The sequence below is a fragment of the Anas acuta genome, chromosome 5 (genome assembly GCF_963932015.1).
Source record: "Anas acuta chromosome 5, bAnaAcu1.1, whole genome shotgun sequence".
Lineage (NCBI taxonomy): Eukaryota > Metazoa > Chordata > Aves > Anseriformes > Anatidae > Anas > Anas acuta.
The window spans coordinates 12,362,847-12,379,799 of record NC_088983.1 but is presented as its reverse complement, the minus strand read 5'-3'; the positions used below and the strand labels follow the sequence as shown (position 1 = coordinate 12,379,799).

Here is a 16,953-nt window from a genome sequence, read left to right as displayed (position 1 = left end):
AAAAGGCAACAAGTGGACAAACTATATATATATACATATATTTTTTTTTTTTCCTAGAAGTTCTTGCCCATCCTCTGCTTCAAGCTGAACATTGGAACATTGGGGTCACTCTGCACAGCCCCAGGGGAGGGTTAGCAGGTTGGTGAGCACCATGGTAATGGAGAGTTCATGCCCATCTCAGCCTGCAGTTGGTCAGGATTCATCTGTAGCGCTGGCTGGAAAAGCTCCAGGTGAATATATTTCATTGGAGCATTTCAGTGAAAGCCAAGATGCCATGTGGTGACAGTTCTATTTTGAGGAAGGTGTGCTGGAAAACAAGCAGGCTTTCATTGTACCTGTCTGATCTCCTGCCAGCTCATCTGCCCAGCAGATGGCCTGATAACAGAGGAATGCTGACGTGCAAAGTCAGGGCTGATCAGCTGCCTGGAGGCCAGAGGATTTCTTGAGCATATTACCCTCAGACAGACCACAAAGACTGTTTCTCCTTGAGAGTTGACATCTGTGGGGCTGCCCCATCGTTGGAGTGTCCTGGAAACCCCAGGTCTCCACCTGCAAATGAATGTGTTTTTTGGTGGCACTTTCATGTTTTCTGCCACCTCGAGGCTTTGCCTTGCAGATGGTTCTGCAATGTTGTTTCAACATGGAGCAAAAACATTTCTGAAGTGCTGAAATTCTCCCTGAATGAACTCATTACATTCCTTCACATAGATCTAGGAGTAAGCAAATCAAAAATTTGTTAACAGTGTTTAGATGGAAATAAGCAGTGAGAATGCAAAATGAGTTCCAGGTAGAGGTCCATGTCAAATATACTGAAAAAAAAGTTGAAGGTTTTAATTTCTGGGTAGTGAACAGAAACTGTAATGCAACTGTGAAATCCTAAGTCAAAGGCATTGTATTTTGTGGGTAAATATCCTGCCTTGGAAGAAGGAACATTGAAGTAGGAGCTGACCTGAACTGTGTTTTGGGGCTCTGAGTCTTGTACCTGGCTTTGCCACACATGGCTGGTATTACACTGGACAAGTGAATTAAATCAAGGCTGGCCTGACCAGAAGTAAATGCCAGTGCTATTGGTCATCTGTGGCTCCTGCTTTCAGTCTGTGGTAATGAACAGACTCTATCAGGATGAGATTAATCTGACCTATTTCAGAAGCCTACTTTTAGATGAGGTGACGCGAATCTGGAAATACCCATTTCTTTCCATTAATTACAAAGTAACTCTAGTCAAGGAGCTCAGACATAGATAACCACATCTTGTCATATAACTCCCCCTCTTCCTGACTCAGTACTCCGTGTAGGAGATGAGGTAATAGTATTTCCTTTCTTGTCTGCTCAGATTGTGTGGAGGCCCACAAAAGAGAGCCACTAAACGTTTCAAAAGTGTTTATCACATCTGTTTCATGTCTGTGATGTGTCACATTCTAAAAAAGGGCTTCATAGGATCAGGAATTTGGGAGCACTGACGGAAATTTTAAAAATATATTCTGGAAAAGAATTTCAAAAATGCATCTTTTTTTTTTCTTTTCTTTTTTTTTCTATCTAAGGAACATCAAAGTTGGTCAGCTCTGCTAAGGATATTGTTGTGAAAGGGTCTGTAGAACAGGATAGAAGGCGGCAGGATGGGGTAGTGACTGCCTATGAGCCCAGACAGGGTCAGGTTTGTGCAGTCACTCCTGTGGAAACACCTCCCCAACAGCATAAGGCTTCTGTGGACCTTTGTGAAGGGATGGCCTGTTTGGATCAAGGAGAAAAAGCAGCCACATCCCTGTTTTCATTTCGGATCTTTGAATGGAGCCTGTCAGTACAGAGATGAAGGCAGCTAGCTGGGCAGGAGGCGAAGCTCTGGGGACACCTCTTCCCAACAGAGGGCTCACACCCAGGCAGCAGCAATCTGCGGACACAGAGCTCTGGGTTAGTCAGCAGAGCTAACTTTAAATAAAATGAAATTTGCAATTAAATTGGCATAGATGCCAATGGGTCCTCTACCACTGCTTTCCTACTGAGTGGAGTTGGGCTGGGTAGGCAACTTGATCTTAGAGTTACTAGGCTTTGGCAGCCCCTGTTGATTCATGGCTGGTGGCTCTGCTGCTGGTAATGGATCGTGTTAGATCTGCATGCTGTCCAGGTTGGACGTGCTGCAAGAGAGGCACTGAAAGCTTGGCCTAGGAGCAATAGCTCTGAGATGACTGTTGTGTCATTAAATCTGTCCCCAGATTTATTTATTTTTTACATTTGTAGTTGTTGGGAAATGAAGTCCAAGCATTTAACAAGTGTTTTCTAGATTAATGAATGATAGTTAATGAAGCAATAATTGGATTTCTATGTTAATCAAGTTTTGATTATGTGTTACATGCTCAGGGTCACATTTTCAAAAGATTAATGCCAAAACTATCTTCCTTGTCTGCATTTTTTGTTTTTGTTTTGTGGCTAGCCTGACATTTGCTTCCTTGATTAGAGGGATCAAATCAGATTACAAATTCTACATCCGGATATGTTGTGACGAGAACCAAACTATGGACTTGAAATTCATTTTTATCTGGGAAACAGATTATATTGCTACTGCTCAGAGCTAGAGCCCAATCCACAAATTCCAAATATTTGGTGCTTTTTATTCAGCAGCTTCATTTGGAATGTAGTTAATATCTCAGCAATTTTTATCCAGGTTATACAACAGGCATTTTCCTATAAATTCAGGTGTATACATACTTTGTTTAGCTCACCTATTTTTTCTGCAGATTTTCACTGAGGTCCGTCAGGCAGTTTTTTCACTAAAGAAAACCCACCAAATTTTTTTATTACTTCCACCGTAGTTTGTTAAATACTTGAAACTTCAGAGTATGGACAGTTTACATGTCAGATTGCATGCAGATCTTTCCTTCATATGTATATAGATTTACATATATATAGATGTCTCTTGGAATTTTTTTTGCAAGTATTAAACCGTTTGAATTTTCCTTCCAGTACTCATTTTCGAAATAAATAATCTGAAGCTGGGTTTGGATTGTGAGAGGGAAGGCCTGCGCATATGTTTCAGAAAAAAATGTGTGGGTGATCCAAATCTGGAGCTCAGATACTTTCCACATGACTGATGGACACATAAAACAAGTATCAGAGTCCTTTTCTAAGGTTCCAGCCAGAATTTAAACCAGAGAAAAGGGATGGTTTATCAGAAACTTAAAAGAGAATACTTTCAAGGAGGTGGGGAAGCAGTTGAAGTCCTAAGTGCTGTGGGACAGATCCTTAACATGAGAGTTCACTTACAGTAGCCGGGGAGCTGATAAAGGTACCTAAAAACAGAAGAATTGCTGGGTTTTGGAAGGTAATCTTTCTTATGATGTGAGAACATGCCTGTTGCGTAATTCACACAACTAAAAATTCAGACCTGGCAAGCGATATTATATGGTAAATGTGTCTAAACTATGCTGGGCTTTCTAGTAAGAGGCAGAAAAGAGGAATCTTTCTTAAAAATAAAACTGAATTGCATTTTGGTTATATTGACCTAACAGTTTCACTGCAGAAGGGATGGCTTCTATATCAGTTATATGAAGCCTACAGACACATCTATCCAAGAGCATTCAATATTAACTGTAATATGAAATGATTAAGGTATGAAAACTCAGTTACATGTTGACATGCAAAAAACCCTTGGAGGGCCAGCTGTCAGCACTGAGTGGTCTTAAGTGAATGCCATTATTGTCAGTGGAACGTGGTAAGATTTTTGATATGTGCTCATAATAAAGACATACAAATAGTCTTTTATTTAAAGGTACTATCCATAACCTAAGGCTGTGAATGGGTTGAACAGAAACACCATGAATAAAATTACAGCTTTCAGAAATAGACACTAAAGGTGTTTTGATTATTTTAAATGAAGTTTCTTCAACAAGCAATTGTGATTCCACCAGTGTGATGAAAACTCTAAAGGGCAAAAGAAAATGAATGGTGAGAACCCAGACATGCATCCAGGGAGCAGGCTATTGTGAAGAGCGCTGAGAAATTCAGGTTTCAGCCCAGCTCATGACAGGGAAAGAACTTGAACTCACAGATCAGGACAGGGACCATCCACCACGTGCAGCTGTGCTGGCTAGCCCAGCATTGTGCTTCACTGCATGGAGACTGAGGAGCTGAGCCAGCTCTAGGAGGACTGATTTAATTCTTCTGTTAATTTGATTTGGACCTGGAGTTTAAAAACACATTTCCAATTCCTATTAACAAGATGACCACTTTGATTGTGAGACACTTGCGAGGGTAAATACCTGCGTGTAGTCTGGCTGGCTGAATGTGAAAAATGAATGCAGTGCACAGTGGAAGGTGGGAGTCTTTTGCCCAAATTCAAAGGTGACTGCAGTGGATGACGGAGTGCCACAGTGGATGTAACAGAAATGGTTACAATCTCTGCCTTTTTGCAGGCTGCCTCCTAGTGCCTCTCTTAGGCTCTTCTGAAAACTTGTGAGGACTGACTGATTTCAGCTCAGTCAGGTGTACTCAGAGTCAGTGGCTTTTACATGCAAACTGTTATGTTTGGTAAGTGATCCTACTGGAGTCTGAATAAAGCCTGTCCCTGTTCATTTTGTTTCTCCATTGCTAGAAAATGAAAGGATGAACAGGTGTGAAAAATAAAAGGTTGCAAGAGACAAAAAAAACCATGCAATTTGAGGAGGAATACATGTTTTCTGACTCATTCTCTGTTCACTCAGTATTATACACATTGTCCACATGTTGTCTCATGCTCTTGACTACCTCTGAAATGAGGTCAGCTAGTGAAGCTGGGAGTGAAGGGAGTTACATTCTGGCATGGCAAAGTTCAGCTAGCACTTATCCAAGAGAGAAGAGACATTGCCTCTCTGACCATTTTCAAGGATGAAGGGATCTTCATACTGCTTGCTGCCCAAATGCTGCTCTTGACATGACTATGGAAGAATATTCATCTCGGTAAGTGCTGTTACTTTTTTCTTTCTTTCTTTCTTTCTTTCTTTCTTTCTTTCTTTCTTTGCAGAGGCCAAAATGTTTGTATAAAATGTTTCGCTAGAAAAATGGTGAGTTACAATGTGGATTGGCAAGATATGAAAGAATAAGAAAGTCAGGAGAAAGGGAATGACTTCAACAAATACTTCTTGCTGTAACAAAGGCTGGGGGTGGGGAAGGACTGCCTCAGAAGGAAAGTGATTTGAAGCTGTTGAACAGCTGCTGTCTGCTTTTTAATGTTTGGCAGAGTCCTAGCAGTCTGTGCGGCATCTCACTAGGGAATCCAAACTACTAAGCAGCGATGAGAAAGGAGAGAGAGAAAAAAAAAAGAGTAAGGTATTGAGAAATGGAAGTAACAAAATTAGAGGTAGACTTCAATTTATGATTTGGAAGCCAATGAGAGCTCTCCAGGTGCCTGAGCAAGCTGCCTTCAGTTGCAGCATCTCTCTTTATGGCTTCGAGTGGTCAGCTTCTAGATTGCTTTGGTTTGTAGTCATGGATATGCACTCCCTCTGGAAATTACTGAAAGCAGCATGCCACATCAGCTCACAAGCTTATAAAGTTATATTTTAGTTGTGTTGTTAAACCTTTCTCATTTTTGCTTTTGTCTGTTCACCTTCCTAATTCATCTGGATCTAACTGTGCTGGAGCAGGACTGTTGGTCCTCCTGGATTGTACTGTTTGTTTGTAATAGGACATGTAATGAGAACAGGTAAGACCTATTGCCCGGAAGCAAGCTGAACTTTATATTATTCTTTCTGCTAAAGGACTGAGATTGGAATGTGAGCAGGGGAGTACTATAGAAATGTGCTTTAGTAGTAGGGAAAGAAAGTCAACCAGTCTCATTTTGCATTAAGCATCCAGACATAAGTCTGAGCAGAGGTTATCACCTCTTTTCTGACCTTGGCTCTTTCCTTCCATTCACAATCTCTTTCCACTGGTTTGAAATTCATCTGAGTCTGCCTCAAGGGTCTCATTTTGGTGGGTTGACTTAGCACTTCCCATAAGAAAGATTATGCTAAGTAACTCAAAAAATTAAATATACTCTTTTGACTCCAGAACCAGTCAGAAAAAACTACTACTTGGACAGGGGGAGAAGAAACTGCAGGTACCACTGACTTTTTCCTTTATAAGCACTCTATATTACCTGATCTGAGTAAATTACAGAATTGTCATTTTAATTATGTCTAGTCACAGTTGTGTTCTGAGCCTGTTTTGTGATAGGATTCACATGAATAACTCATGTTGTATCTCTAAATTTAATCCATAGGTTCTTGTCTTTAAAAAGATGCAGATGTTTGCCAGATATTTTTAATAAAGAATATAGTAGATAACACTTCTAGTGCTCAGGGTGGGAGATAGTGGTGACCTCTCAGACACTTTCAGTAGTTGTCAGTGCAGTTCTGCTGCAGTCTCTGTTCCATATCATTCAAGTGCTGGGTCCTGCACCTGGGGCACAACAATCCCAAGCAACACTACAGGCTGGGAGATGAGTGGTTAGAAAGTGAGAAAGTTAGATGAGTGGTGCCTGGCAGAGAAGGACCTTGGAGTATTGGTTGATAGTTGGCTGAATATGAGCCAGCAGTGTGCTCAGGTGGCCAAGAAGGCCAACAGCATCCTGGCTGGTATAAGAAGCAGTATGGCCAGCAGGGCTAGGGAGGTGATCGTCCCCCTGTACTTGGCTCTGGTGAGGCTGCACCTCGAGTACTGTGTTCAGTTTTGGGCCCCTCGCTACAAGAAGGACATCGAGGTGCTCGAGCAAGTCCAGAGAAGGGCAATGAAGCTGGTGAGGGGCCTGGAGAACAAGTCTTATGAAGAGCGGCTGAGGGAGCTGTGGTTGTTCAGCCTGGAGAAGAGGAGGCTCAGGAGCAACCTTATTGCGCTCTATAAGTACCTTAAAGGAGGCTGTAGCGAGGTGGGGGTTGGTCTATTCTTCCACATGCCTGGTGATAGGACGAGGGGGAATGGGCCAAAGTTGTGCCAGGGTTGGATATTAGGAAGAATTTATTTACTGAAAGGGTTGTTAGGTGTTGGAACGGGCTGCCCAGGGAAGTGGTGGAGTCACTGTCCCTGGAGGTCTTTAAAAGATGTTTAGATGTAGAGCTTAGCGATATGGTTTTGTGGAGGACTTGTTAGTGTTTGGTCAGAGGTTGGACTTGATGATCTTGGAGGTCTCGTCCAACCTAGATGATTCTGTGATTTTGTGATTTGGTTCTGCCATCACACATGGCTGTCTGACAATACTACAGTGCCAAGCCACAGAGGAGAGCTCTAGTGAATTTTGGAAGATTTTTCTGGCAGTAGAATAGATCATTGGTTTGCTAATACAAACAAAAAACATAGCTGATTAAACAATACACCTTAACCTGGACAGACCCATATTCTCGGCAGTGTACATATAATTCATATTCTGAAGGCTATTCAGAAACTATTACTATACACAGAGTCATATATAAAGTGCTGAAAAGTAACAAGGAGAACTAATGGGTGTTATCTGAATGCACTTATTTTTCTTGAGTGCTTCAACATATTTTTAGTTTTTCACACAGTAATAAATGTTCATCAGCACTTTGATCAACTTGATATTACAGAATAAAAAAGAGAAAGAGAAAGAAATTACCATCTGTCATCTTTTGCTGATTATTTTGGGCCCTACCTTGTTTTATACAGTGTTTTATACTATTTCAGGAATTGTTAACTGAGGAGTCTTCTACTCTGCAAGAGTATAAACAAGTTCACCTCTAGCAAGTTCAACACTGCTCAGGATGTTGTGGTGTCATTTCACAGAACCTTCCTCCCAGCCTAATATCATGACTTATTAGTTCAGTTGAGTCTATTTTGTCCTGGCTTTTCAGTGTAAGACTTTGTTTTATTTTGTTTTGTTTTGATGAATGTTTGGCAAAAGAAAGGGAATAAATATAACTTAATTCCTCTGAACAGTCCAGCACTTTAGCATGGGCTATCCTGTGGTTTCTGGAGTGAGACAGCAAAAGAAGGAGCTCTTTGCAAGTAAGGGACCAAATGAAACAGAAAGCAGCTGTCTGAAGAGACGCTTGCGCTATTCACATGAAAAGCAATAGACAGCATGCTTCTTCAGAGGAGACCCAGGACCTTCCACTTATCCTACAAATGTAGCACCCCAAAGAACCATGCAGAGTGACAAAGCAGATCTATCTTCTACAGGCTTTCCCAAAAGAGATACTATAAATTCTTCCTGTACCTGGAGATGTCAATTACCTAAGCACAGCTCACAGGTTTTTGCCTTATACCTGAATTACTTAAACATTCCAGTTCAAAATTTTGTTGTTTTCTAATTACTTTTTTTTTTAAAGTTAAGGTGCAGCAGGTTGGATAAAATAGAATCTATCCTCAGTTTGGAAGTGCAAACTGTAGCCATACTCAATATCTTTCATTTTCACAAACATATGTTTTTGTTGTTCTTGTTGTTCCTCCAGCAAGCTGACATTTTCAATACAGTTGGAAAGCAAGTTTCCAGATAAATTTTTAAAGTCTAGATATGTTGAAAAAATGTGATTAAGATATGGGTAAATAAACATAAAAGAAGTAAGCAAGGATCCAAGAAATTACTAAAATCTCTCCAGTAAAATTTAGATCATTTTGAGCTTTATAAAAAGAAGGGGAATAAATGAAAGATATCTTTCAGCATCTATATATTCTATGAAATGTTTAGATAGCCTGGGATAAAATCTTGGATTTGTGCACTTCAGGTTTTGAAATGCTTGGAGAAAAAGTTTCATATTGTCCTCCAGAAAAGCAAGCTTATTTTCATTCAAGAATAAGAACTGCATGTGGACAGCAGTGGTAGGAAAAGGTACTTCTCTCCAGAGATCCTTTCAGGAAGGCTAATAAATGGCATCCCAAATCACTGAACTTTGTCATAGGCATACATTAAAAAATATCACATAAGGATCAAAATCATCAGTTACACCATGGCTGCATGAATCTGTTCTGATTTTAAATTACTTCAAAATATTCAACCAAATTTAAATCAGGGTCAAACATTTTGAAAAAACAGTTTCACGTCCTGATTATATTTTGCTTCACTGGTCATCTCCTGGTTTTAAAAAGGACAAGCAGTAGAACAAAGCTATTTTTTATAGTTTTTTGTTTGTTTGTTTGTTTGTTTTTTTAATAAGCAAACTTATTCTAACCCATCTAAAGGTAAGAATAGAGCACATTTGCAGAGCCCCAGGGGACTGCTAAACCAGAATTCAAGTAACTTTTCCAGGATTTTTATTTTATTATTTATTATTTTTTACTCCACAAAGCGTATATTGTGCCAAAAAATACTGAAAGAATCTTACTTATCTTACCTACACTAGCAGCACTCTTAAATTGAAAATTTGTGAATGTTATTCAAAGAAAATCAACATAATGTGAAAGGACAGTCTGAAGCTCAGCCTGTCTTCACTTTTTTTTTTTTTTTTAAATCTAATTAATTTATTACTTCAAAATATATTCAGTATTTCATATTTCATTGAAAACTATAGGATTAGTGAAGGACATTTCTTCTACATACCTGCCACTTGTAATAATGTCAAGCAACAAAGAACAAAGAGTAAATTCAGGAGAAAAGTAGAAGAAAATCTAAGCAAAATATGGAAAAATGAGTCATTATTTAAACTTACACTACATGCTGCATAGGGATGTAAACTAGAATCAGTTATAACTCCTCCATCTTTTCACCATCTCTATATCTATAACATTGAAAAAAACTTATTTCAGGAAACCAAATACTAATGTAAACCTAACAAAGGAAAGATAATATATAAGTACTGTCAATTAAGAAAGGTGAGTAAACTGCCCGGATAACTGTGGTATCACTAGTGGAATTCAATGCATGCCATCAGAAAGAAAAAAAAAAAAAAAAAGATGTTAAAACTTCAATTTTTATACATGCTAATAATAATTATTACAGGCTTGGCTGAGGCAAGCATCTAGAGTACTATAATAAACAGATCTGCTGTCATTCTCCTAGTTTAGAAAATGTAGGACAACTGAACGATGAAAGACTGTAGACTGACATGTAGAAATGAAACATTTTTACGGACATCAGAAAGTTAGAAAGAAAGCATAACTTCACAAAACATCACTTATTCATTACCTGTCCCAGAGAGTAGGTGAAGATTTTGCGAGCCTGCCCTGGAGAATTCTAGGTTGCCATAGGCAGGTTGGCACCCAGGAATTTCGTACCCTGCAGCATGAATAGAGGATAAACCATGGCTAGGTATGGCTCATAAGACATACGAGTGATAACCTAGCTAGATTTGCTGCATATCAATAGGCTATGGCATAATTTGGTACTAATTATTATTCAAAAGATCTTACTTTAAAGCAGTATTAATTCTACAAAACAAGGTTCCAGCACACATCTTTAGTGATTTTCTTGTACAGTGTCTGTTGTATGTCAGAATAGGCATTTAAGACTTTATCATGGCTGTAAATAGGTGCTACTCCATCTACTTTACTGGAGAAGCACTTGTTCTTAAGATTTGTGAATCGAGCCCTTGTATTTTTTCATTGTTAAAACATCAGATTAAGCAAATTTATGCTTCATCAAAAGAGGGTCACCAAAATTCCTTCTGAGCACCACAGTGAGAACATGTTTAATAGTTTTAATTAAATCTGGGCTGAGGTTCAAGTTCCACATACCAGGTTCCATGCACATCTACTAGTAGTAGAACAATAGCTGCAAAATATTTGCTGGAAATGAAAAGCACAAAAGGAAGCAATCTGAACAAGCAATATAAGCCATGAATAACACAAAGCAAAAGCAGATCTGGAGCCCAAGAAAAGGCCAACAAGGCAGGCAAATTAGCAATGAGAACTGTTACCCAACATTAACATCAAGCAGTGCTGGTAAGATTCAAAACACTCTGTTCAGTCCTCAGTCAAGCAATTTTCTCTCAAGTCAAAGGTGGTTTTTCCTGAGTAAAATCTGAGGAAGAACTACAGTACTGCACCACACAGAATACCCCATAAAGTATTACTGTAGTCCTTTGTAATATCAAAAATGCACATAAAATGCCTTGAAGGATAAACAAAATAAAAGATCATGTTTTCCTCACTCAAGCAAATTCATATTTATGAACCAGAATTTTTGCATGATTTTTTTCTGTGGTCAGTGGTCATTGTGCATGCAGAAAATCCTACCTTCCAATATTCACCACAATTACAAGTGGGTACTGCAAAGTAGTGACCTTCTATATGTTCCTTAAAACACATCTTTACATACAGGGACATATTTCAGAAGCAATGGCTGTGCTACAGAAAAGCAGCAGAGAATCTCAATATTTATGATAATGGAGAACTCTGATGAGTCTCTTGCCACTTCTCTAAGTCCACCTGGGAACAGCTTCACATCAAAAACTATTGGCATCAAGATGATGCTTTGTAGGGTACTCAGATGAAAAACAATATATGAATTCTAGTATATCGCTCTAGTTGTGTGACTGAGTTCATTGAAAAATGAAGGAGCATTTTGAGTATTTTTTAATTTCTTTCACACCAGACTTGGACTAGGTATGTGAAGACACATAGAGAAGATAGAAAAATAATAGATGGCCTGAGGTGTATGTGTTGTCATTACATGAATTTACAGCAATATTAACTTGAAATTCAAAGTGGAGGTGAGGAAACCTCTAATATCTCAGTATTGTTGATTCTTCAGTGAGCAGTCAGTATTACTTTGGATTATGTACGTTTCACAGCTTTCCTGACATTCTCAGGCAAGCTGTAAATCTCACAATCAATACGTGTATATTTATTTAATACATATCAGTCCTGTACTTCACTGTATGTTTATAGTCTCAACTCTGGATGACAGGAAAACTGTCCACTGTAAGAACGTAGATTTGAAAGTGGTCTCTACCTGTCATTCCATTTTGTATCTACATATTTTTAACTACAGAATTGTAAACTGCTCCTAAAAATCTGATCCTTGCTATCTTAATTTCAAACCAAATCAGACAATGCAGCCACAGTTTTTTTTCCAGAATTAATGGAGCTTTTTCAAGCCACTGATTTTTGTGTATTTCTCCCCACTTCAGCGAGTAATCCTCAGTGTTATTTTTCTAATGAAGTAACAAAACTCACAAATTTTGAAATGGGTGAAATTAAAACATTGCCTGGCTTTTTAAGCCCACAAAATTAATTAAAGTGATGATTTTGGAGCTAAGATATTATCTTAGCAGGGACAAATCTCTGCTCAAATCCATTGCCAGCTCTCTTCTGTGTAGTGTCAAGCTAACCTATCCCATACCTTTTACCGATACATAGCAAATAGCTTTGGTATATAGGTAATCCTGACAAATTGGTATATAGGTAATCCTGACAAAACATTTTAAGGCTATGAGGTTGTGAGATGTTTTGATAGAGAGAAGAGTGGTGTAAATTCCACTTAGCTGTTTGTTCACTGTTTTTCCTGACATTTTGCAGTAGTAAATACTGTGTAATCGCTACATAAATGTACTAATGCACATAAAAGCTCTGCTCAAAATGTGGTGGGTCTTACAAAGATCCCCAAAGGGATTTAATAACATCCTGTCTCAGATAATCAGTGTCAGATGCATTCATTCTAATCACATTCTCATGTGCAAGGTTTAAAAATAATTAGTATTATTTGTCAGATATACAAATGCAAAAGTTGATTTGTCAGCTTCTGCAATTACATGGGTTCTATCACTGGCAAATCAGAAATCAGCAAAACATACATATATATATATGTTTTATATATATAAATATATATATATATATATTTGTCTAAACAAACTCTGAATTTTAAAAGAATAAAAGTGTTCCCGGTTCTGTCATTGTATTGTTTCCTTACTCAAAAAACAGTTGTAAGAAATTTGTAACTACTGAAAAATAATTTTAAAAGCCTATTTGAAACTGTTTTCAATAGTATCAATATACAAACAGCAGTTTACTATAGGAAAAATATCCATCTCAACAAACTGATGCTAAAGTATTTCAGATTACCAAATTTTAAAACAACTTTTTATTGTACTGTAGCATGATAAAATAACTAATTTTTCTTTTCTTTCTGCAGAGCTTCCCTTATCCCTCACTGAAGTGAGACAGACTCCAGTGTTAAGTGAGGTTCAAACTTGAGCATACTGTTGTAACAGCCTGTGTTTCCTTGTCTTGTCCTAGAACATGCAGTACATTACTTCAGATATTGTCTGTGGCTCATCTGACAATAATCACAGATGATACTCACAGACCTATAACAATTTTTATTTTTTTCTTAAAGTGGATTTCTCAGTGAGACATGATCAACACTTTATTTCACCACCCAGACAGGAACAACTAGAAATTTATCAGTTTTGGTGGCAGAAGTTGATTGATCCACTGTGCTTATAGTAAACTCATAGAGACTGCTTTTTCTATTTAAAAAATAATGTTATGACAAAAATAAAAACAATGAACCTTATGCTTCCACCTTCATATTTCAAAGGTGAGTAAAATCTGTAGCTTGTGAAATTATGAAGATCCTATTTTCACATGCTGCTCTTCAAAAATACTTTTCATGCATGGATATACATGATTCATTTTCAAATGCCAAGGAAAATCTGAATGATTTTTTAAAATTCTGCATTTTTCAGAAGCTTGAGAATTTCAAGGTTACTCCTTTCTCCACTTGTACACGGAGAACTTACTGAATAGATTTTAATAGTCTCTCAGCAAAAGTCACCTCAAACTTTGCCCCCTTAAAAGGGAGAAGCATTTCTGCAGAACAGGAAAGAACATGTCCTGGTCTGGTTTTAGCTTTTAGCAGTGTTCTTTAAGCAGAACATTTTAGCAGTGTTCTTTAAGACATGAAAGAGATTTTAAAGTCACTTAAACTGGGTTGTTCTAATATAATTTCTGGACTTACCCAATTTAGCCCAATTTAGCCCCAGTACAAAGAAGCTAAGCATAAAAACTGCTATTTTTGCTTCTATTAACACCATGCAGTTATTTTAAGGCCGTGCTTTTATAAACACTAGTAAGCCCAGATGAAACATTGACAGAGCAAGCTGGAAGAACCACAGGGACACCTTGGAACATACTGTCACGACTCTACCTCCACATCCCGTCCTCATTGCAGAAGCACGTGGTGGTGGTGCTGATTTAGCATCACAGACTTGTGAGATGCTGTCAGCTGTGCTCGCTACCTACTTTCCAGCAGTCATGCCAAAGTAGGTATCTGGCTGTCATCTCCATGGAACAAAGGCTGGAGCTGATAAAAATGTCAAACAATCCATTTTCTGTGAGGGGGTGGCAGTTCTATTCCTGGAGTTACCCAGAACTATCTATGACCACTGCATTAAATAATGTAAAGCTGCTGTAGGAACTGTAAAGATATATTTTCGTGAATATTTTAAATATAATTCTCTAATTGAAAAAGAGGATCTTACAGAATCATGAACTCCCCTAGTTGGGGTGATAACCTGGCATAAAAATTACCTTTTTCCTCATGCTCCTACTTGTCTTTTTTTTTTGCCCCACTCTTCTAACAAGCTGTTGCCATGACTTCTCTTCATCTCCAGCTTTGCCCACCTGTGCCTCCCCCTCTTCCCAGTTACTACAATCCCCGTTTAATGCATTTCTGGTATGATCACTGGCTTCTCTTGGTGCCTCAGCATCAGCTGCTGCAATGCTGCAGGTGAAAGCCCAACTCCATGTCCATTCTTGGGAAGCCAGACATTACGTCAAGCTTCAACTGCCAGGAAGAGTCAGGGAAGAAATCTTGCTCAGTCTTGGAAACTCTTGGCCTGAGCACACTTAGCTGAGATTGACCTATATGAAATTTAGTTGTCAAACTCATATGTCTCTGTTAACATTTTTTTTTCCCCAGATACTTTTAAAATATGCAATTCTGAATGTTTGTAAAAAATATTATACCACAAATTCAAGGCACCTTGCAAGACTCTACTGGCATATTTTGGGTCTTTACTACAAACCAGGAAGATATGAGGACTTTTTAATGAGGAAAATAATAGGTTATTTTTTGCTATAAGTAAAACAATTTTTTTTTCAATTGTTATATTTTTGGAAATGTCTAAACCATTTTAACATAAAAAATATTGCATGTAACATTCCAATTAATACATTTCAATTTTGCAAAGTGTTAAGCCATCTGTCAATGGAAAATTTTGAGTGACCTTGGCTATCAGTTCTGCTACCACATTTTTAATTTCTGTCATACTTAGCTATTTATCTATGTATATTTACCAAATCATGTGAGCATCCTTCTATGGATGCATAAGTATGTATTTAAATCTACAATTTTTAGAAAATATGTATGGTAAATAGTAAAAACCTTTAGAGTTAAACGTTTGTGCTCAGACTATAAATACCTGAATGAATCACTGTATTAGGCATGTTGACAGAACAGTTGTAGGTTTAGAGCTACCTGTAATGTTTGATTTTGTTTGTTGATATCTTCAAATACATGTGTAGCCAAAATACAAATTATGTTCCATTCAGACACAAGGCAATTGGTTCAATACAGGTGTACCAAAAAAATGTAATGATTTATGACTAAATGAATTAATAAGCTTTGTGTTCTTAAAATGTGAACATGTCATAGCCTATGTGAGTAATGCCATAGGAGAAGACATAAGCTAACCTGTTTTATATAAATTTCTAGTAAATATAAACTGGTTTAAGCTCTCAAAAGAAACCCCGGAAAGAGTCCACATTTTTCCAAACTTTTGCTAAAGTTACTATGTTAACTGGTACACTAGTTTGCATATAAGTATCCACCATTGTCTTCAATATAGTCAGGCATTACAACAAAATCCAAGAATGTGTAAAGTTTTGCAAAGTTGGCGATAACTTCTCTTGGTACCAATCTAACATTTTATTGTGGCTATATGACTTCATATTTTGTCAGTCTTTAAATGCATGAAATATACAAACAGAACTGAAATTTAACAGCTGGCTGAGTACAATTTTACTGATGATTAGATTTGGGGGAAGAGAAACAGGTGCAGAAACACTTCTTCCTGCAACTACAGAAAAATATGATAGGAATTAGTCATTCAGTATCTGCATGGAAATAATCATAAATTGTTAATAATATTTCATTTTGAGTATCCTACTTGGGAAGCTGATAATCTGCATACTGTGAAAAGCATTAGCTAGCCTGACTGTCTTACATCTCATAAACTATTGGTGTAGAATAAAAACAGTCATACTTTCAAGGTTATAAATTGTTTTTGCAATGTATTCAATGACAGTTGGTAGTTTCTACACTGTTTAAATGCATTCTTTTATTTCCTATGTGAAGCATTAAGCATAAATATATAGCACAGGTGCCAAACTACACACGTTGTCTGTAGGTATGTCCCATCAGAACTATACATGCTTACATGTTTTATATGTTTCATGAGTTTTAGTTTTTGCAATGGTTTTCCAATGCTATCAGTGATAACAGCCAACGGTTTCACTGAGGCATTTATCTTGAGGATGAGTTTTTGTGTGATGGGAGAATCCAGTGTTCATGAAGGATGTTTTTCCACGTGTAGGGAAACAAGTATCAGGCTGACCTAGGGGCTGTCCTTTCCTACATTTCCTTTGTATTCTTTTCTTCAACTATCTGAATAAGTGTTTCTAACTAGGCCATAATGGATCATTTTCCTCTACTTTCTTCCTATTTTAATTGTTCTGCTCCAGCATCCCAACAGCAGTTCCACTTCTCACCCTTTTTATAGTTTGACTTCAGACAAGATTTATATAACTCCAGTTGCCCTCTCTGAGGGCATTTAAGAACCTCTGTTTCAAAATGGAAAATATTTTAGGGTAGCTGATAGTAAGTATCTGGATAAGATGACTTCTGTCTCTAGAAGTGAATTTTTACGAGTCTGAATGAGAAAAATTTGGAGAAGATGTTCTGGATTCCTAATATGTAAGTATATAGATGCTCAGAATATCAGCTGCATAAATTGGTAATACATTTAAAGCTAACTTGTAAGTCCTTTA

General features: G+C 37.7%; 1 protein-coding gene across 3 annotated transcripts in view; it reads right to left on the bottom strand.

Moving 5' to 3' along the window:
- Window positions 1-16,953, bottom strand: part of BEGAIN (brain enriched guanylate kinase associated) — a 162,776-nt gene that overhangs the window by 65,582 nt on the left and 80,241 nt on the right. For 2 of the 3 annotated variants that reach the window (XM_068682759.1, XM_068682761.1), the window contains exon 3: window positions 10,088-10,177. The exons of the other annotated variant lie outside the window; for it this stretch is intronic. In XM_068682759.1, the coding sequence (XP_068538860.1) occupies window positions 10,088-10,177 (90 nt within the window). The remainder of the gene's footprint in view (window positions 1-10,087; window positions 10,178-16,953) is intronic. 3 annotated transcript variants of the gene reach the window in all.